The following is a 23,716-nucleotide window of genomic DNA, read 5'->3' as shown; positions in this document are numbered from 1 at the left end:
TCTCTCACACCATTCTCCTCAACAGATTATCATCGCTTGGCATCAACCTTCATTGGTTATTCCCTACCTTAGCAACCACACTCAGTTTGTCCATCTTAAATCCTTCAGTTCTCACTGCTCTCCTGTAACATCTGGTGTGCCTCAGGGCTTTCCCCTAAGACCTCTACTCTTTATCATTTACCTTCTTCGCCTTGGCAATATTTTTGGTAAGTTTAATATTAATTTCCATTGCTCCGTGGATGACACCCAGCTCTACTTATCCAGCAAACCCAATTCTATGCACCCACCCTCACCTCCTGTTTGTCTAAAATTAAAACTTAGTTCACTTCCAACTTTTTAAAATTAAATAGTGATAAAACTGAGCTCTTTCTTGTAGGAACTAAATCAGTACTATCCAAAACGGACAGTTTTTCCCCTCTCCAATGACAGCTCCACAGTTCCCCTCACCTTATGTTAAGAATCTGGGTGTCATCCTTTAGTTCCCTATTTGTCTTTATTAATATCACTCAGTCTGCATATTTCCATCTATGTAACAGTAATCTTCTTTGTCCCTCCCTTTACCCTCACCTCACCTCAATTATTGTCCACAGCCTTGTCACCTCCCATATTGATTATTGCAAAACTTTTTTGGTCTCCCTCAAAAATCCTTCCATAAGCTCCAAATTGTTCAGATGTCTGCCACTCTGATCATCACTGGAACTTCTTCATTTCATCACAAATCTTAAACATCCCCATGCACTATTGAATCCGATGTTTGGCATTGGCATGAGTGACCAAAGGTGTGGTTATAGCAGCCCGGCCGTGTATATTGACCCTGTGGAGCTCCGGACGGACAGTTCTGGTGGAAACAGGAGAGTTGAGGTGCACATTTAATTCTGCCGTGATTTGGGCAGCTGCGGTTTTATGTTTTTTGGATACAATCCGGGTTAGCACCCGAACATCCCTTTCAGACAGCTTCCTCTTGCGTCCACAGTTAATCCTGTTGGATGTGGTTCGTCCTTCTTGGTGGTATGCTGACGTTACTCTGGATACCGTGGCTCTTGATAAATCACAAGGACTTGCTGTCTTGGTCACAAATGCGCCAGCAAGACGTGCACCAATAATTTGTCCTCTTTTGAACTCTGGTATGTCACCCATATTGTTGTGTGCATTTCAATATTTTGAGAAAAACTGTGCTCTTATCCTGCTAATTGAACCTTCACACTCTGCTCTTACTGGTGCAATGTGCAATCAATGAAGACTGGCTACCAGGCTGGTCCAATTTAGCCACAAAACCTCCCACACTAAAATGACAGGTGTTTCAGTTTCATTGTCCAACCCCTGTAACACCATCTGCAGAAATTTGACCTGAGAACATAAAAAGATCGGCCTTGCTCCAAAGGCTCTCACTGTGTCACAAGAGTGCTGTATAAAATTACCTTTGTGCTATGAAGAAACAGTGAAACAGTGGAACAACAGCTTGTAAATTAGTTATCATTACTGACAAGATGACAAGTTGATTTTCTGGCACGAAAATATTAAGAAATCTTTTTTTTATATCTAAAGATCTAAAGGGGAAGTTTAAGTGCTATCATATTAGAGCAAAGTGTACCGGAGGCAAATTCCTTGTTTGTATGTACGAACTTGGCAATAAAGCTGATTCTGATTCTGATTCTGATTACAGTATACTACAAGGACATGGTGAGCACAGTTGTTTTGGAGCATGTACATTTTCTGTGATGGTCTTCCTGTTCTGAACTTTTCCTCCTCCTCCAACAGACAACCCAGAGTTTGCCAGGTGTCCTCAGCAGCTACCCATGAGCATTTCCAGTCTTCCCGTCTCAAGCTGTGAGCTGAACAAAAACACCAGGCGCTGCCACCAGCAGCCTCTAGCCACCCACCTGTCCTGTCGCCTCTATCAGACCTGTGACCATGCCATGCTCATCTCAGGTTGTCTTTCTTCTGTTCTAGTCATTAATATGGCACTTAGATGAATGAAACATACTCAAACACAAATACTGCTTTATACAATCAGAAATAGCTTTTGTTTTGATGACTGACCTTTGGATTTACTTCAGCAATTTTGGATTAAACTCACACAAAGAAACAAGTCAAGCTGCAAAGAGCTTTCACTGAGACAGAAAATACAAGTTATGTAGATGGTAATTTACGTATGCCACAAGGTGGGTTAGCAGATGACAACTGTTGGTGCAATTATTATTTAAAAATAGAAAGAGCATAAAATGACTATCCCTCTGATGCTCCATGCAAAATTCTGTCTTCTGTGGTGAGGATTACAATGAGAAAGATAGCAGATCAGACCACAATAATACGGAAGAAGCTTGTCAATGATCTGAAGGAATTTGCGACCGCAATAATCAAAAACAACATTGGCAAAACACTACACTTTAATCCTTTGAAACCATGCACGCCATCTTATGTTTTCCAATGATCATCTAACTGATCCAGAGGAGGTTGTGAAAAGGTGTTGAGGTCAGATGGGACCTCAATTGAACTCATTTTCATTAGAAATGGAATAGAAATATCCTTTATTGTGTCACTGTGTTAGCAGCAACGTAAAAGGCAAATAGAAGCATACAGGTACTCACAAATGTAAAAGACTAAAAAAGTCAAGAAGACTACACTGTACAGTAAAAGAAGAAAATACAACATAAGAAAAAGAAATACTGTACTGTTATTAAAAATGGCATACTCAAATGAAATGAAATGTGCAACTGAGTAGGGCGATTTGAAATGTCCAAAAAGCACCTTTTTAATTGTACATGAGAAAACAATAACACATTACCTACAAAAAATTGAAAAACTGTGCAAAAACAGCAGGGATGTAAACACTTATAGGGCTTGTTGAGAGCAGTGATGGTTATAAAGCCTAACAGCTGCTGGGAGGAAGAATCTGTGATAACGCTCCCTTGTGCACCTAGGATGCAGCTGTCTGTCACTGAAGGAGCTCTTCAGTTCTTCAACAGCTTTATGCATGGGGTGGAAGACATTGTTCAACAGTAATGTTATCTTTGCTAGAGTCCTTCTTTCTCCCACCACCTGCACTACACAGTGACATCCTTTGACAGAGCTGGCCATCGATGAGCTTATCTAACCTCTTCCTCTCAGCTTTAGATAAGCTGCTGCTCCAACATAATACATCATTGAAGATGGATGATGCCACCACAGAGGCCAAAAAGGTGTTAAGAAGCGCCCCTTGCACTCCATAAGATCTCATTCTCCTTAGCCAGTAGAGTCTGCCCTGACCCTTCCTGTAAAGAGCATCAGTGGTGTGACTCCAGTCCGTTTTATGATTCAGTTGAAGACCCGGGTACTTAAGAGTCCATAATCTCAATGTCAGTTCAATGGATGTTCACCAGTGTCAGTGTGGTGGGACCTCCTTGCTTCCTGATCTAAAGGCTCTCTTCCTCTCCTGGGGAGAGCCTTTGTTTCAGGGATGATCCAGGGCTTGCTATTGCGGAAACACAGTACCTTCATGATGGGCACAGTGTTGTCTACACAGAAGTTGATGTAGTCCGTGATGCAGTCTGTGATGCTGTCAATGTCCTTCCCACGAGGAACACAGATCTCTTTCCACACAATGGAGCTGAAACTGAGTGTTTGGAAAAAAAGAAAAATATATCACCTGAAAAACATATTGCCCCAGGGTCAGGCATGGAGGGGGGAAAAGGGTACAGAACAACACATAATGTAACATTTTGGAAAAAGCCAGTACCCTGAAAATGGGTTGTAGATGAGTCGTCCAATATGACAATGACAGAAAACATACTACCAATGCAACATAGGCTTAGCTAAAAAAGAAAGGCAGAAACTCCTACCACAGTGCTTCCAAACAAAGATTTCTCTTTCCTTGGGGATCAAATATTTCTTTTGCTCAGCCGCATTAAAATCTGAGCATAAAAATCATACACAGTGTGGAAAGACAACAATTTTTCTCATGATCTGACATTAATAAACTAAAATAGACTAAACATTTCCTGTTTCAGGTCAGTTAGCATTAACCGAAAACATTTCTATTTGTTAAATTCCAGAATACTTTTTTAAATTAAGTAGTTTACATACAGGGGTTGGACAATGAAACTGAAACACCTGTCATTTTAGTGTGGGAGGTTTTATGGCTAAATTGGACCAGCCTGGTAGCCAGTCTTGCTCATTGCACCAGTAAGAGCAGAGTGTGAAGGTTCAATTAGCAGGGTACGAGCACAGTTTTGCTCAAAATATTGAAATGCACACAACATTATGGGTGACATACCAGAGTTCAAAAGAGGACAAATTGTTGGTGCACCTCTTGCTGGCGCATCTGTGACCAAGACAGCAAGTCTTTGTGATGTATCAAGAGCCACGGTATCCAGGGTAATGTCAGCATACCACCAAGAAGGACGAACCACATCCAACAGGATTAACAGTGGACGCAAGAGGAAGCTGTCTGAAAGGGATGTTTGGGTGCTAACCCGGATTGTATCCAAAAAACATAAAACCACGGCTGCCCAAATCATGGCAGAATTAAATGTGCACCTCAACTCTCCTGTTTCCACCAGAACTGTCCGTCGGGAGCTCCACAGGGTCAATATACACGGCCCGGCTGCTATAGCCAAACCTTTGGTCACTCATGCCAGTGCCAAATGTCAGTTTTCCTCCACCAGTATCACGTAGTGACCTGGCCACTATCCTGCAAGAAGAATGGCTTAAAATCCCTCTGACCACTGTGCAGGACTTGTATATGTCATTCCCAAGACGAATTGACGCTGTATTGGCCGCAAAAGGAGGCCCTACACCATACTAATAAATTATTGTGGTCTAAAACCAGGTGTTTCATTTTCATTGTCCAACCCCTGTACATTTTCTTAGTATTGGGTAGAATTGTATGACTGGGGTCTCCTGTTTTGGGCATCCTTCCAAAGGCTTCTCACAACCATTCGCTGAACTTTTGGCCCATTCTTCCTGACAGAACTGGTGTAACTGAGTCAGATTTGTGGGCTGTCAAACACACCTATTCAGCCCTGCTCACACATTTTCTGTTGGACTGAAATCAGTACCCAGGTGATTTCCCTACTATTCAGACCTTAAATTGTGGAACCAAGGCAACTCACGCATTGGCATTGTTAGGAAATATCTAACAAGTAACTATGACCCAAAGAATGGACCAGATGTAAGCTGGGTCATAAACCCATCTGACATTGGTGTGATCATTCTGACTGCAGTTGTTAAGCCTGAGACTCATAATATTAATAACAATAATTTAGACTTTATTGATCTTAATCACAAGTCTTGATTGAGATTGAGATTAATAATGTCTAAATAATTTTTCTCACAATGGATAAATTATCCTCTGCATTTAACCCATCCCTTATGGAACCCATTCAGGGGCTTCTTGCTCAGGGATGCAGAGTGGCAGGCTGTGGGATTTGAACCCTCCACCACTAGGCCACCACTTCCCCAGAAACTTGACCTAAACCCTTTTCTTAAATGCAATAAATGGGTTAATGACTGAAGTGGTAGAAATCTAACCATCTCTCTGTGTGTGTGTGCTTGTGTACAGGTGGCTGGCAGTCGCAGATGACATTTCAGCATCATGCTCAGAATCTTCAGAGGTTCTACAAAATGCTCAGAAATAATGGCTTTCATAAAGATCACATCAAGACTTTCTTCGCCAACAGCGGACAGCTTCTTGGTAGGAAGTTAACAATCACTCAAACTTGTAGACAAATATAATTCAGCATTCCATATCCCTAAAAATAAAAATGTTTTTGTTAGTTAGAAAGCTGATAAACACAGACAAGTGTAAAATAAGGCACAGGTTGAACCAAGTAAGTTTGACTTGCAAGGGTGAGCTAGTCCTCTGCCAAACAGCGACTTCCTTCTCACAAAGAATAAATCCTTGCACCAGCCTTTTATTTAAAAGTCACATTCTTACAAGTAAAAAGCGGGAATTGGTTTAGCCAATTCTTACGGAGATTAAAACATAAAAAGCACTCATTCCCATATATATAATTCTAGAATTGCGCCGCTCAAGGTGGCAGCAGGTTGGAGTAGCTCTGTTACTTTTAATTTTGATTTATTCTTTTTTGGGAACTATTCCTCTTGTGGTGGATACAGCTGACTGTCCTCTCCGGTGTCCAATGCTGTGCAGCTTGGAGGATTTTTCCTAATACTTTCTATTTTTGGACATTTGTTATGATGCATTCCCATGGCAACGGGGTTGTTTCTTACAAACGGGAGCAGCTGATTAATATCTCAAAAGCTCAAATAATACTTCAACTACAACCCCAAATCCCCAATGAGTTGAAAAGGAGACGCCGTGGATGCAGAGCAGGAGCTAAGAGAAAAGAGAGAAGGAGGAAGTTCAAACCATCTCTTCCGTTGATTATAATGGGCAATGTGAGATTGTTGGGAAACAAGTTGGATGAACTCCAAGCCCTACAAAGGACCCAGCCAGAGTACCGGGCATGCGGTATTATGTGTTTTACTGAGACATGGCTGTTGGATCATATCCCCAACTCATGCGTCTCTCTGCCGGGCTTTTTAACCATACGAGCAGACAGAGATTTAAAGAGGAACGGCAAATGTAAAGAAGGTGGACTGGCAGTATTTGTGAACAACAGATGGTGTCATCCAGGACATGTTACTGTGAAGTGTCATCTCTGCAGTCCAGATATTGAACTGTTGGCAGTACGTTTTCGTCCATATTATTTACCCAGAGAGTTCACCAGTGTTATTTTGGCAACAGTTTACGTTCCACCTTCCGCTGTTGCCAACACTGCATGTGATGCCATCAGCTCAGTTGTTGCTAAGCTACAGACACAAAACCCCAATGCTTTTGTGGCAATTTCTGGTGATTTTAACCATGCTTCACTCTCTGCTGCACTTCCAACATTTCAACAGTTTGTCAGCTGCTCTACCAGAGAAAACAAAATATTGGATTTGTTCTATGCAAATGTCAAGGACTCATACATCTCTACAGCAAGACCTCCTCTAGGCAAATCACAATCTTGTTTTTCTCTCCTCGAAATATAAGCCCCTTGTTCAGAGGCAACCTGTAATAAAGAGGACTATGAGAAAATGGTCACAGGAAGCTGAAGAGGCTCTGCAAGGTTGTTTTGAGGCCAGATGGAGAGGACATCAATGCCATGACTGAGTGTGTATCCAACTATATAAACTTCTGTATGGATAACATCATTCCCACCAGAACCGTGAGATGCTTCCCCAATAACAAACCTTGGATCACCAGTGACCTGAAGGACCTGCTTAACAAGAAAAAAGAGCCTTCAGAGAATTATTGAGGAGTTTACAAAAGCAACTTAAAGTCAAGATAAGAGACAGCAAGGAGGTGTACAAGAAGAAGCTGGAGAGCAAGCTCCAGCAAAACAATATCAGAGATGTGTGGACAGGGATGAAGAAGATCACGGGCTTCAGGCAGAGGGATGATCGGACCGATGAAGGTCTGGACAGAGCCAATGAACTGAACACATTCTTCAATAGGTTCAGTTCAGAAACAAGCTTCGCATCCTCTCCTGCTCACAGCCAAACAGACATTCAACCCTCCTTTGACCCACAGGACCCACAGCTGTCCAGTCACACCTCAAATTATTTATCTTCCATCTCAGCCCTAGACCCTTCTGCTTCTACATGTTTGCCTTCAACCATATCAGAAAATGCTGATGCTTCCTTTGCTTCCCCCTTCCTCCTGTGTGTCTCAAGAAGTCAAGTGAAGATGCAACTGGAGAGACTGAATCGGAATAAGGCTGCAGGTACAGATCATGTCAGCCCTAGAGTCCTGAAGGGCTGTGCAGAGCAGCTCTGTGGGATTCTGCAGCACCTCTTCAACCTTAGCCTGGCCCAGAAGAAGGTTCCGGTGTTGTGGAAGACCTCCTGTCTTGTTCCGGTACCAAAGAAACCTCACCCATCAGTCCTCAATGACTATGGACCTGTTGCCCTAACATCCCACATCATGAAGGTCCTAGAGAGACTCCTGTTGGCCCACCTGAGTAAGCAAACAGTAAGCCATCAGGACCCCCTTCAGTTTGCTTATCGCTGTGGAGTTGGAGTTGAAGATGCCATAATACACCTGCTTCAACAAACCCACTGTCATCTGGAAAAAGCCAGCAGCACTGTGAGGATCATGTTCTTTGATTTCTCCAGTGCATTTAATACAATCCAACCTGATTTGCTTTGTCTGAAACTCCAGAAGACTCATGTGGAGGCCTCAACAATCTCCTGGATCAAAGACTACCCGACAAACACACCACAGTTTGTGAGACTGAAGGGTTATGAGTCTAACCAGGTAGTCAGCAGCACAGGAGCACCACAGGGGACTGTACTCTCACCATTCCTTTTCACTCTGTACACTTCAGACTTCCAGTACAAGACAGACTTCTGTCATCTGCAGAAATACTCAGATGATTCTGCAGTCGTGGGTGGATCAGAGATGGACAAGAAGCTGAGTACAGGAAGGTGGTGGACCGCTTTGTGGCATGGTGTGGAAACAGTCATCTCATTTTGAACGTGACTAAAACATAGGAGATGATTGTAGATTTTAAGCGAAACAGGAATAAGTCAAAAACTATTTCTATCATGGGAGAAGAAGTGGAGGTGGTGGAGGAGTATAAATACCTCGGTGTTCACCTGGACAACAGACTAGAGTGGAGATGCAACTGTGAAGCCATCTACAAGAAGGGACAGAGCAGACTGTACTTCTTGAGGAAGCTTAGGTCCTTTGGTGTTTGCAGCAAGATGCTGCATATCTTCTATAAGTCTGTTGTGGAAAGTGTGATCTATTCTCCATCATCTGCTGGGGAAGCAGCATCAGAGCCAGGGACTTAAAAAAGCTCAACAAGCTGATAAAAAAGGCTGGCTCTGTTCTGGGAACTCCTCTGGAACCTCCGGAGATCATTGTGGAAAGACGGATTCTTCATAAAATGAAGAACATTATGGAGAACCCTGAGCATCTCTGGAGATCATTGTGGAAAGACGGATTCTTCATAAAATGAACAACATTATGGAGAACCCTGAGCATCCTCTTCATGAGACTGTCCTACAACAACAGAGTGTCTTCAGTCAGAGGCTTCTTCAGATCTGCTGTAAGACGGAGCGCTACAGGAGATCCTTCCTGCCCACAGCCATCAGCATCTACAACGGCTCTTTGAAGAAACCTTCATAATGAGCTACAACAACATTTAATTTCCCTTTGGGATTAATAAAGTATTTTTGAATTGAATTGAATTGAATATGGTATGAGCATGTCATGTCCAGAGAGTGATCCACTCCAGACCACATTCCTTAACTTTCCACTCTGTCCACACTAAAACCAATCACAGGAATCATCTTCACTATAGTAGAAAGTCAAACATAAACCTTGTTTAAACTAAACAATGATCATTTGTATACATTTTTCCAACAATTCCCTCATGTTTATTATTGGTTAGTTTAATAACACATTCATGTATACACTTCCAAAAAGCTTTATGCATACACCTCATTAAATATTAAACTATTGTTAAGTTTAGTGACTCCTCCTCCAAAGTGTCATCATAGTTCTGGTCCTCATCAAGAAGTTGGTAATCCTGGGGCAACATCGTATCAACAATTCCTCCAACTATCCTTAATATCATTGCTCTGATACAGGGAATAACACACAGAGTAAAAAAGGCAAACAACAATGACACAGCGATGACAGGGGTCATGATTTTCAAAAGCAGTTGCCACCACGGTCCAGAAGTAAGCCACACAAAAAAGCTTCCCCCGCCGGGATGGACATCCTGCTGCATACCCCTTTTAATTTAATTTAATTGGCAAATAGCATCGCTCACTGTGTGTCCATCTTCGCCGTTGGTTTCATCAGGGATGTAGGTGCAGAAGGTCTCGTTTAGGAGAGCGCAAACTCCCCCAATGAATCCGTTAGCAGGTCCAACACCATCCTGTTCTGCAACACCACGCTTCGAAGAGCTGTGACTTCTGTTGATAGTCCTGTAAGAGCTTTTGTGGTTACATTAACAAACAGTGCCAGTCGATAATCTATAGTTTCTAATCTAAGCATGTTCTTTCCTAAACTTAGCAAAATCCCACACACTGTCATGTGGCTTCACACGGATGAGTTCCCTCTTACTCCTATTCAGGGAAGGTTGAACTGAAATGACATAAGTGTGATCAGTGACATAAACAGGTGCACATACATCACTCCAATTTAGAAGCAACTACTAATAAACGGCAGTTCCACACATCCAGTGAAATCCATGTATTGCATAAATGCCTTTATATCATGGACCTTTCCCCCTGGTCCAGCTTGGTGTAAAGAATAATAGTAAGTCGTGTTACACATGCGGATTGGAATAGTCCCCATTGGGATGGAACCGGTGCCCACAACACAATGAGAAAAATAGAAACCTGCAAGAAGCTCCACTTAATTGAACACAGCTGTTGTAACATTAAACTGGTACCAGAAACACCATTTTTGATAAAACACTCATCTCTTGGCGCTGGTACTGGTCTAGCTGTCAACCTGGGCTGGCTGGAAGAGATAGGAAGTTCAGTACATACATAACAACCAGAAATGATTCTGGACTTGGTTACAATTTTTGCATATTGGTACCAGCTGTTAGTCTCAAACAAGTAATTTATATCTTGTATAAACATTCCATGGAAATCTTAATGTATCCACCTCTTTAATTTCTGGAGATTATGAGATTGTGGAAATATCTGGCATATTATTAACACAATCAGGACACACATGAAAAACAAAACTAAATGTTTCAACAACATCTTTCCTTTAGATTTACCTATCAGTCTCTCTCTCACCCCTAAAGGCTAGGAAAGATCGTTGGTTTCTTCACTGACATTGAGATGAAGACTCCACTAGATGGGCACAACCCCTTTGTAGTCAGGCTTTATCATTTCCAGCCTGAGTGGAAAGACTGAAAGGCTCACCTCTTTACAATGTGTGTTTACAAGTAGCCCCCTCTTGGATTTTCACAGCGGTAGGAGTTTTCAATAACACTTGGAATGAAACATCCCACTTTGGATCAGACCACGCTTTCTTCTTAATGGTCTAAATCAGCACTCAGTCACCTTCTTTCACGTCACCAGGAACCCGTAGAGCTTCAGAAACATCATTTGGCAGATTATTAAAATTTTATGTCTCTAAACTGTAATGCCTTCATCATGTATTCTGCTAACGTTGCCTCTTGTTGTGGATCTTTTAGGTCTTTTTGGAGATCAGGAATATAATAAAGTCTGCCATGTATTATTTCAAAAGGTGTTAATCCACCCTGAGCTGATGGGGTTATTGTCATATTAAGTTTTAATATATATATATATACATATTCAACCCAGTTTCATTTTGTTTCTTCTATTGTCTTCCTAAGCTTCCTTTTAACTGTCCCGTTTGTTATCTCTACCAGCCCTGCACTTTGGGGATAATAGCTACATTATATTTTCAGGTCAATCTTGAAACATTTACCAAGTTCTTGTATGACTTTGTTAACAAAAATGTATATTCTATTATCACTATAAATCCTTCTTGGAATTCCAAATGTAGGTAGTCCTTTTTGCCACTGTTATAGCATCCGGTCCTTTGCAAGGAAAGATTTCCTTGGGGGTAATGTTTCAGACATATCAAACAAGATGCACAAAAAAATATTTTTTTGTAAATATTAATTATTAAATCCATATGTAGTAAACTACCACCCTCCTGTTGAGACATGGCTGTGCACATGGCTCACAATTCATTGAATTATTGATTTAAGTAATATAAGCTTTCCTTCAGGGCATCTAGTAATCCCTTCACATTTACCCTCAACTAATTTAGGTGGTAACAGCACAGCATCTAATAATTTCAGTAATAACTGCATTTTTCCATTGTGTTACCAATTATACCTTTATTTTTATTTCTTTCCATACATAATATGTGCTGTCCAAGATGTTAATAAACCCTGTATGGTGTCACGATAGAAGAGGTTAAATAATATGTAATTTGATCTTTCCTGCAAATGTTTCTCTTTAGCCATGATGACGTTGCTCTCTTTTTAATCATCTGGTACAAATAACAAATTTTTTTATTCAACAGCTCTGAATAATCTATTCTAATTTAGCTTTATTTAGATGCATGTATTCTAATCTATTTATTTAATGCAGTAAGTCCTCATTATATTAAAGAGTGAGGTCACTATTTCTGTTTATTGCTATAATTTTAATGATGCTTGGTTTACTATAAGTTTCATTAGTTCTAAAAAACTCACTCCTCATCAGTTTAGAAGGCTTAATAAAATTAACACAAAAATGAAGAGCATGTTATGTCTTATAATCTTAGTTTGTCTTACCTAGTTTTATAAACACACCTGTACAGTTTCAGTCATCTATAGCTCTTCTCTTTTTAATTGCACTTTGTATTTATTTCAAGTAACTAAAGTTTATTTCAATTAACTCAAGTTTTCTCAATTTCAGGTATAGTAATTCTGTCCAGTAATTTTGTTAAGGAGCATTTCATCTTGTGTTAAATTTTAAATCTAATTTGATAATTCTGAACCTGGCTGGAAAAAGTCCAAACATCTGTTAAAATCCTTTTGTTTCACCATTAAAATTGACTTAATAATTATGGTACTGCTGAAGATCACACTTGCATTTATAGGCTTTAATTATTATCATCCACATATACCCTAATTTTTACATAACATAAAACAAACATTTCACAAAAACAAACAGACAAAATTGACAGACATTGGCCACACAAAAAAGTTAATTACTATATTTGTAAAAGAATTTCGTAAATTGAAGACGGGTTTATAGCTTTCTTATGTTTATCAGTATTTCAATACAGGTAGAACCTTTACCATCTTTATATGATTTTGAAAAAAAATTCTGGAAACCTTATGGAGGTAAAAGTTTGGCAAATGATCATAAGAACATCAGACCTTTATTAGCACTTTTAAAAGTCCCTCAAAGACGCTCTTTAATGAAATCAATAATTCCCATTCACACACATTCACACACTGACAACTTTTCCCCCCATGGCTGTCATGAACATCTACTTGATGGTTTTTTAGGATTTTGTATTTTTATAATGTAAAGCACTTTGAATTGCCCTGCCTGCAATGTGCTGTACAAATAAATGTACTTAGTTACTTCTCTATCAGAGCAATTTAATTTACAAAAATTCCCATATAATTTTCTTTTTATATTTTTTAAAATGCACATTGTTTCGTCATAACCCCTTTTGTTTCCACTAGGTCTGTTTTGAATGCTTCAATTCCTTTTATCCACCACGGATCAATAAGGTGGTGTTTGTGGGGTCCACCTTGAAGGTGTTGTCTTTTGGGTCTGTCCAGTCTGGAGAAGTGTCAGGTTATCATTGTCAGGTCAGTGAGGTTCATAAGTCAGAACCTTGGTCATTTGGTCTTGGGTCGGTTTTGGTCATTTGGTCTGTGCACATAATGTCTCATGGATCCAACCAATGATTAGTCAACAAAACTTACACACAGTGTGATATTATTTCTCCAGCTTCCACCTGTTGAAGAAAAATGTGTTGCTAATAAATTAACTGCATTTCCTAGAACACTGCATTCCTCCTGGATGATCATCACCTGTTGAAAAACTTCATTATTATGTTAGTCAGTTGTTTCACATATTCAATCAGATCATTAAACATTGCAGTAGTTGAAGTTATCAGTATCAGTAGGTGAAGTTAGTATCTCATCTTCCCCATAGAAGGTATCAGTAGGGGGTTTTTTATGCATTCCACTGACCACCTTTTCAGCATGCATTGCCCAGTTCTGCCAACTGCTAACCGAGCAGGTGGGTAGATCAATATTATGTTTTGTGACCCAGTTTCGAATCTCAGGTAAAGCATTTGCCTGGAGGGCATTTTTTAACTGCTGTTTATAGGGACTGTCATCAGCACTGTCACTGAGGCCATCCAGTTTAATTGCCTATTTTCTCCGCCTAGTATTTTTGCTACCGGGGAGCTGGTTATTAAATTTGGGGATTCCTCTCTCATAGTTTGTGAAGTCGGAAAAACTAATGGCGAATATGGTGATGCCTCTTCAGTTATTTGTCCCACTGGCGCTGAGGGTTCAGGCACTGTCGCAGCTGCAGCAGCAGGCTGGGGCTGCGGCTGCCTGCCCCTCCCCCTTAGTACACCAGTGTCCTTATCTGCTTCTCTGGCAACTGCTATATAAACCTCCTTGCTCTTTTTATTGTTCCCTGCTTTTCTTTTATGAGCTTCAGCAAGCCAAATTTATTTTTTTTTTTTAAGTTTGACTGGCTTTTTTCCTTTTCCTAAGTTTGTCTTTCTGTTGTAATCTCTGTACCAAGCAGGAACCGAAAAATGTCCTTCAAAATTATAATCTTTACTGTATCTGGATCTTTTGAGTACATAAACATTGCATCTCTTTCTAACCAGGGCTGCTTCCAGATGCAATTCCCCATTTTATGAGTTTTTTTTTCATTTTATTTAAATTTTTTAATTAATTAATTTGTTTTTTTTATCTATTAAAAACTATTGTTAAGAACTGAGTTATACTTATATTAACTTATATTAGCACTATTTATTTGATTCAGTCAGTCAGTCAGTCATTTTCTACCGCTTGTTCCATAGTGGGTCGCGGGGGAGCTGGTACCTATCTCCAGCAGTCTATGGGCAAGACCCTGGATAGGTCGCCAGTCCATCGCAGGGTAACACACAAACAACCATGCACACTCATTCATACACCTAAGGGCAATTTAGATGAACCAATTAACCTAACAGGCATGTCTTTGGACATGTCTTTATTTGATTGTCTTTCCTTTATTATATATGCTTTTATCCTATTTACTCTTGTTTATTATTATTCAGACTCTGCTCTTTTCCTTTATATATATATATATATATATATATATATATATATATATATATATATATATATACAGACCAAAAGTTTGGATACACCTTCTCATTCAAAGAGTTTTCTTTATTTTCATGGCTATGAATATTGTAGGTTCACACTGAAGGCATCAAAACTATGAATTAACACGTGTGGAATTATATACTGAACAAAAAAGTGTGAAACAACTGAAAATATGTCTTATATTCTAGGTTCTTCAAAGTAGCCACCTTTTGCTTTGATTACTGCCCCGCACACTCTTGGCATTCTGTTGATGAACTTCAAGAGGTAGTCACCTAAAATGGTTTTCCAACAGTCTTGAAGGAGTTCCCAGAGATGCTTAGCACTTGTTGGCCCTTTTGCCTTCACTCTGCGGTCCAGCTCACCCCAAACCATGTCGACTGGGTTCAGGTCCGGTAACTGTGGAGGCCAGGTCATCTGGCGTAGCACCCCATCACTCTCCTTCTTGGTCATATAGCCCTTACACAGCCTGGAGGTGTGTTTGGGGTGATTGTCCTGTTGAAAAATAAATGATGGTCCAACTAAACGCAGACCGGATGGAATAGCATGCCGCTGCAAGATGCTGTGGTAGCCATGCTGGTTCAGTATACCTTCAATTTTGAATAAATCCCCAACAATGTCACCAGCAAAGCACCCCCACACCATCACACCTCCTCCTCCATGCTTCACGGTGGGAACCAGGCATGTAGAGTCCATCCGTTCACCTCTTCTTCGCCGCACAAAGACACGGCGGTTGGAACCAAAGATCTCAAACTTGGACTCATCTGACCAAAGCACAGATTTCCGCTGGTCTAATGTCCATTCATTGTGTTGTTTAGCCCAAACAAGTCTCTTCTGCTTGTTGCCTGTCCTCAGCAGTGGTTTCCTAGCAGCTATTTTACCATGAAGGCCTGATTCACACAGTCTCCTCTTAACAGTTGTTCTAGAGATGTGTCTGCTGCTAGAACTCTGTGTGGCATTGCCCTGTTCTCTAATCTGAGCTGCTGTTAACGTGCGATTTCTGAGGGTGGTGACTCGGATGAACTTATCTGCAGCAGAGGTGACTCTTGGTCTTCCTTTCCGAGGGCGGTCTTCATGTGAGCCAGTTTCTTTGTAGCGCTTGATGGTTTTTGCGACTGCACTTGGGGACACTTTCAAAGTTTTCATAATTGTTCGGACTGACTGACCTTCATTTCTTAAAGAAATGATGGCCACTCATTTTTCTTTACTTAGCTGCTTTTTTCTTGCCATAATACAAATTCTAACAGTCTATTCAATATGACTATCAGCTGTGTACTGTATCCTCATCCTGCACAACACAACTGATTGTCCCAACCCCATTTATAAGGCTTGAAGCCCCACTTATTAAACCTGACAGGCCACACCTGTGAAGTGAAAACTATTTCAGGTGACTACCTCTTGAAGCTCATCAACAGAATGCCAAGAATGTGCATAGCAGTAATCAAAGCAAAAGGTGGCTACTTTGAAGAACCTAGAATATAAGACATATTCTCAGCTGTTTCACACTTTTTTGTTCAGTATATAATTCCACATGTGTTAATTCATAGTTTATATATATATATATATATATATATATATATATATATATATATATATATATATACATAACACAGGTGCATTTACTATACATATCAAATCCACAGAATTCCTCAGACAGGGCACCAACATCTCCCGGAAAACAGGCTTCTAGATCAAACACTTAGGTATGATCCGGTTTTCTGCTTTGAGTGCTAATCTCGGAGAATGCAGGAGTTTTAGACTGAGATTTGATAGCACCTAATATCCAAATCAGAATTCCCTATGACACCTCTCAGCTGTCAACAACTTTCTGTTAACACCAGCAAGGTTTCGGGTTGTCTCACTGAAAGTGCCGTATGATTCTGCAGACACACACACACATGCACCAACACACAATCACTTATAGGCCTACATCACCTAGACTAGGTTTTCTGTTTTTTACGCACTTTTCTTTTTAAACTCAGAATTTTCCATGGAGTTGGTTTGCTTTTGAATCTCATTAGGGGAAATTACGAGTACCTCTAAACTCAAAACTCCTATTTTATTCTTATTTTTCTTCGGAGTTGGTTTGCTTTTGAATCTCCTTGGGGGAAATTACGAGTACCTCTAAACTGAAAACTCTTATTTATTTTTTATTTTTCAATGGAGTTGGTTGCTTTTAAATTTCCTCAAGGGAAATTACAAGTAGCTCTAAACTCAAAAACTCCTATTTATTTTTATTTTTATTAATATACCTAGTTGGTTCCGTCTCACCTGTGCGTTCGGTCACACGTGTGTCTGTCGAAACGCGTTGATCCACCCTCCCAGTTCCCCTCGGTCGATTCGGCAGTTACCAACACAGAATTCACTGTGCAGGATTTTTGTTCTCCAGATGTTCTGGAGGCTGCGCAGACTGGAACCCCACACTCAATGCTGGGCCCCGGGCGGCAGATTTATAACGATCCGGCTCGAAGGACCAAATAAATGTTAGTGCTAGAAAGCTGATAAACACAGACAAGTGTAAAATAAGGCACAAGTTGAACCAAGTAAGTTTGACTTGCAAGGGTGAGCTAGTCCTCTGCCAAACAGTGACTTCCTTCTCACAAAGAATAAATCCTTGCACCAGCCTTTTATTTACAATTCCCAGTCTTACAAGTAAAAAGCGGGAATTGTTTTAACCAATTATTACAGAGATTAAAACATTAATAGCAGTCATTCCCATATATGGTATGAGCATGCCATGTCCAGAGAGTGAACCACTCCAGACCACATTCCTTAACTTTCCACTCCCTTTGTCCACACTAAAACCAATCACAGGAATCATCTTCACTATAGTAGAAAGTCAAACATAAACCTTGTTTAAACTAAACAATGATAATTTTTATAACTTTTTCCAACAGTTTTTATGATAAACGAGTCAGAAATTACAGTAAAGGGCATGCAGTACAAAATATAGACAATCAATCAAATACTATTGTGATAAAGTGATAAACAAATGATCAAAATGATAATCTGATAAAGTAAGCTTTTACCTTTTCCAGCTAACCAGCAGTGAACCAAGTATTTAAAGTAACCAACGTTTCTGCACATCTTAGGTTCTCAGGAAGTTCTTCCAGACCTTGGGATCATAAAAACTAAATGCTGCCTCCCTTGTTTAGATTTGGTCCTGTGAAAACATTCACTAATAACCTAAATGGTCCATGTGGATCATACCGAACAGCATTTCCGTGATGGATTCAGGCCCATGAGCATTCAAACCTTTATAGATCAGTGACAAGGTTTCAAAACCCCCTCCTTACCAACAGTCATTGATTTAAGGACAGACGATCTGTTATCCTGATGTTGGTCAGGACTCTTGACAGTTGCATGAGCTGCAGCTGGCTAATTGATTTTATTTTCTTGCCTACACCTGTAAAGTCTCCCTTACAATAATCAAACCTAGATAAAGTGAAAGTATGTTCCAAAGTATCTGTGCCTTGTTTTAAATGGAAAGCAACACCCGTGTTTCTGGCATGCTCCATAGGTTTCACTCTCACTAAGTCTAGTGATGCTGATATCTAAAGCTACATCTGTAGACCAAAAATAAAACCTTTTTCATTAAGCTGGAAAAACTTCTGGTCCATCCATTGATATTACAGTCATAGTAGAAAGAAAGTGCATCCCCTTTAAACTTAAGTATTTGCATATATTTTGTTTTTTCTGTTTCAACTTTCTCTTTGTTTAAAATATGATGACATGGAGACATCTGGGGTGTGTTGCTTTGTATTTTGAGGTCGGATTTAATTAAGTTTAGAACTTTGTAAAGGCCACATCTTTTTAAAATGCTGGAGCTGACAGAAGACACTTTCTTTTGACCCTTTCTGGATGGACACAGGAAACATCTGTGAACATCATTCTTATAAAGTAAGAAATAAATTAAACAATTCACAAACGATTTTTACAAATCAGACCAGGGAAAGTTGTCCGAATTGGTGAAGCTGTCTTCTGTTGCAAAGCAAGCAGCAAAACCACCACAAGATATCTGAGAGCTGATTTAACACCTACCTTTTCTGTTCTCCTACATGCACTGAAGATCTAGAAGGTGTTTACTCGGCTACAGAGAAAGGAGTGATCCGTGAACACATTTCATACATTTGCCGGAAGCAACACTGTGCTGATACTCTGGTTCTGTACCTGAACTCTCCAACACGCACCGACGGAACCATGCTGCTGTGGGACGCCAACCTGAATGGCATTGTAAGAGTAACACACAAACAAAAACACAGTCATACACTCATACTGATTACCATTGTAAGGGAGGACTGTTAGCAGGTTGCTGTTTATAATAAGAGAATAAACTGCATTAGAGAATAGGAGGCAGACACATAGATGTGTATGTATTGTGTCACAGGGGAGGATCATTTTGCCAACTCATTCTTTACTCACAGTCTGATGTAAGGATATGGTTATCTGACTGCAAAAAAACAGTAGCAAGTAACTTCAATCATAATCTGCTATATTTTATAGGTCAACAGGCCCAAACAGGGATCCAGATAAATGGAACTAGTACCGAAATTATGTTATATACATTAAATCATAGCATTTCTATGATTTTTAATCTCTGTAATTCATTAGATTACCTTACTACAAAAAAATAAACGTTTACACAATAAGTGCATGGATATCACATGTTTCCTTAGAAGCACTGCCAAAGGAGCAAATTTTGGTGGTGTTTTATGTTTCGGTGTTAAACACAGAGGCAGATGCACACTAAAACAAAAACAAGGTGTCATTAAAGAAGACTGACAACACAGGAAGGTAGACTTGAAACATGATATCCAACATTTAAAAGAAAACATTTGATCTTGCAGCCACACACACTTTAAAAAGATTTTTAGTCTTAATTCCATAAAACTAAGTGACTAATGTAGTGACTAATGCAGAGGCAATGGCAAAGGAGGAGTTCCTTAAATTCATGCGGCGGATCTCCAGTTGAAGAGCCAGAGAAAAACCTCTGGATGTGTTTTCTTAAGCCTAAGTCATGAAGTTGGGAAAAGCTGATCTTGGAAAACTGTAAAGACTAAATTGATGTTGCATATATGATATTATTAAGGTTAGAAGCGTATAATTTAATTAATTAAATCCTGAGTGGTAATACTGCTCAAGCACAATTGCTTACAATCATTTCACAACTTAACTATTTTACTGCACACAATGCTGTGTTCTTTGTTCAAAGTTAAACAGTCTCAAGAGTTTTGTCTTTCCAGTTCTTTAGAAAAAGATATTACTAGGAAACAGTTTCAGGTGGGCTGTGTCGCGTTTGAGAATATTAAAGCAGAGCTTTGTGCAATGATGCAAATTCAATTTTAAACAAAATGTAAGTAACCATCTAAAATGCTACATGATACAAGTGTACATGCACAGAAAATGACATTTGAATGATCATATTTCATTACATGAAAGTTGCTTTGATAAATCTAACTATCCTTATCCTGGCAGGCTGATGTGAAGGAGAGGTACTCAGTGAGCGAGCTCCTGGCCGATCTGGCTGGCTGCAGGGCAACTCGTGTTCTCCTGTTTGTGGATCAGAGCTACAGTGGGGTCCTGTCCAAGAGGCTAAGAAGTTCCCAGAAACACCATAATGTGGTCCTCATCCAGTCTCAGTCCCGACAGACCCAGGGCTACCAGAACCACAGGCTGTTTCCGGGCTGGGATGAAAGCAGCTGGTCCTCTATAAGTGCTGCCACTTGCCTGTTAGACCACCTGGAGAGGGCAAGTTTTATATACTTTTTGCACCTTGGTCTTGTGAACACTTCCTCTGATCTCCTTTCACACCAATACTTTTTTTCCAGGTTGACGGAATGTCTCACCTATTGGAGCCATGGGCCGGTCTTTTAAACGTGACGTTGGCAGGGGCACCATGTAATGCCACCCCTCCTCTTACAGACAGTGAGATGCGGCGAGAGTATCAGGGTTGCCAGAATCTGCCGACTGCTCTGTGGTATCAGAAGCATGGGAGGACCAACTAAGTGAGACCAACAAAGACTTACTTAAACAGGACAGGCACAGACATTTTAATTCCAGTTGTGTAGATTTCCCACTGTGTGTGTGCAGGTTTGGGGGGTTAAAACTTCATGTTACACTGGTGTGTTTAGTTTATTACATGAGTCTACTGTGATGGCATCACCTTCTAAGTGGGATGCCCTGAACACCATGTGATCTCTGTCTGTGTGTGTGTCTGTGTGTGTCTGTGTGTGTTCATGAGTTCAGCAAAAGGACAGCCTATCTCAAGGGCCAGCACTAGCTTACATGGTCAAAGTGTGTGTTGGTGTGTGTACTTTTTGTGCACTTTAACATTTTAGTTTCAACCATCAGTCTATTTTTATCCTAACACCAGTGTCCTTTCATGATCTTATTTTAATCTGTCATGCATACAACGTTTTTTCTTCTCTCTTCTCCCATTCACTACTTATTTTCCTCTCCTGAATGCCATTCACATCTTCCAAATCTGCCTTTTAAATTGTTGTGGTAGCTGCCACTATGCCTTTTCTCTGACTGCTCAGAATTTTACCTCTGGTAAAAGACAATCACAATAACAAAACACACAACTATATTTTCCATTCACATGGTGACTGTGGTGAATTCATCTAGCAAAAACATCGTTAGAAAACTATTGCCGTTATGAACAGCAGGATAACATTTGCAAGCACAATCAGTTTTACACAAATTAAGCATCGTTTTCCAAAACTCTCATAAAGGAGTGTTTAGTGAAATCTACAAGACCCCTGAAGGCTTGGTGAGGCACATTTTGCTTCAACATTTATTTCCCATATGAATTTTTATTTCCCACATAAACTGCATTTGATGACTGTTCACTTCCAGTCATGCCTTTGTTATAACGATACATTACTACCCAAGCATTTTGCATTTTTAATGTATTGGTTTGCAATGAGTGATGGAAGCAGTAAGATCTTGCAAAAAGAGTGTGGTGTGAGTTGTTCATGAATCATGGCAACTTGCCATTGAATCTCTTGATCATATTAACTGTGAATTATGATCTGAACATAATCTAAAAACATGTTCATAGTTGGTCTGACTTTCATTCATTTTTTTGGGAAAGTTTTGAATCCCTCAATAAGTTTAAAGAATGGGCAAAGTTTCAAACCACACATTGCATGATGTCAGGAGGTCCAAGCTGAAGAGCTGGTGAAAGCAACAAACAACAAACTAGTTGGCTGTGGTCATAATTAAGAAATGAAGTGCACTGGCTGTGACTGTTGCATTTAATCAGATCACAAGAACCTGTGTGCTAAATCCCTTAATATGAAAAATTTGAACTTGTTCTTAACACGATGTAGAACGTTCTGTCCAGTGAAGTGTGTCTAAGTGTATAAACAATAATCCTATGAAGCACATCCTGTTGTATTGTCTTTTCTTCTTGTTGTGTTGCACATTCGTGTTTTAGAAATGTAACACTTGGTGTTTGTTCAATCAAAAGATAAAACTTGATGAAAGGAACAATTTCTGAGTAAAAAACTGGAATATGAGGTCCAGATACTCATTGTTTGTGTAATGATCAGTACAGTGTGTGATGTGTAATTTAGATGAAATGTTTCCAGCTGCATGCAATGAATAACCTTAAGTAAAGACCAATAAAGTACATAAAACTGATAGTTCTTGTCTGTTTTGCATCTTTAAACAGCTCACTTAATGAACGCATAGGCCACATTTAGAAGATATTAATATGACCATTCTGTCCATGGCGTCCCAACACCTAGCACATTTACACTCAGCACATACCAGAGTGTAGTGTCTTGCTCCGGGGCAGCATGACATACAGAGAGGCTGTGGACTAAAACTGCTGATCTTCCAGCGCTTGACCCTCTCAGCAACAGCCTACCAACAACAGCCCTGATTAGCTTTAGGAGGTAACCTGGTTCCTTAAACTCCTAATATGGATTTAAAAATTCACAGTGAGATTTAAATACATTTTGTACAATACAATACAAATTCCTTGTTTTGGTGGATGAAATATAAATGCCATAATAAAGACTGAGCAAAGGTATTTTGCATGCAACCAGTAGGTTCTTACATCACGTCAGGATGTACACTTTATTTCCAAGAATTGGATTACCCCTCAAAATCATTGAATCCAGATGTTCTGACTTCAACACCCACAGGCTGATAAAATACAGCACCTAGGCATGCAGACTGCATCTACAAAAATGGGTTGATCTCAGGAGTTCAGTGAATTTCCAGGTACTACAGTGACTTTTACAGGTACTGACTGAATTCTGTTGATAGTATTGAGTATCTGTGATCCATCCATTTTCTATACCCGCTTCTTCCATACTGGGTCACGGGGGAGCTGGTGCCTATCTCCAACAGTCTACAGGCGAGAGGCGGGGTACACCCTGGACAGGTTGCCAGTCCGTCGCAGGGGAACACAGAGACACACAGGACAAACAACCACACACACACCCATTCATCCCTAAGGGCAATTTAGAGAGAACCATTAACCTAACAGTCATGTTTTTGGAGTACCTGGACAGAACCCATGCATGCAACATGCAAACTCTATGCAGAAAGACCCCTGGCTGGGAGTTGAACCCAGGACCTTCTTGTTGCAAGGCAACAGTGCTTCTTGTTGCAAGGCAACAGTGCTACCAACTGCGCCACCATGCAGCCACTACTGAGTACCTATTCACGTAAAAATGGTACCATGTTTTGGTACCTAAACACATCATGGTGACAGGGAGTGGAAGAGTGGGCGATTTTCCATGATAGAAAGTGCTCAAAAGTATGACTAAACTTTTCAAAATGTGATGCAGATTACGCCCTCTGCAATATATGTGACGCAAAGTGCAAGG

The 23,716-nt window shown here is 40.1% G+C and overlaps 1 protein-coding gene across 1 annotated transcript in view; it reads left to right on the top strand.

Moving 5' to 3' along the window:
• si:ch211-67e16.11 overlaps positions 1-22,517 on the top strand; it is a 74,902-nt gene extending 52,385 nt beyond the window's left edge. The window contains exons 4-8 of the mRNA XM_047369896.1: positions 1,759-1,929; positions 5,540-5,671; positions 18,940-19,103; positions 20,346-20,618; positions 20,699-22,517. Coding sequence (XP_047225852.1) covers positions 1,759-1,929; positions 5,540-5,671; positions 18,940-19,103; positions 20,346-20,618; positions 20,699-20,875 — 917 coding nt within the window. The 3' untranslated portion in view covers positions 20,876-22,517. The remainder of the gene's footprint in view (positions 1-1,758; positions 1,930-5,539; positions 5,672-18,939; positions 19,104-20,345; positions 20,619-20,698) is intronic.
• The last annotated feature ends 1,199 nt before the right edge of the window (positions 22,518-23,716 follow it).

This window comes from Girardinichthys multiradiatus, chromosome 7 (genome assembly GCF_021462225.1).
Source record: "Girardinichthys multiradiatus isolate DD_20200921_A chromosome 7, DD_fGirMul_XY1, whole genome shotgun sequence".
In the NCBI taxonomy this organism is placed as follows: domain Eukaryota; kingdom Metazoa; phylum Chordata; class Actinopteri; order Cyprinodontiformes; family Goodeidae; genus Girardinichthys; species Girardinichthys multiradiatus.
This window is presented reverse-complemented; position numbering and strand designations above follow the sequence as displayed.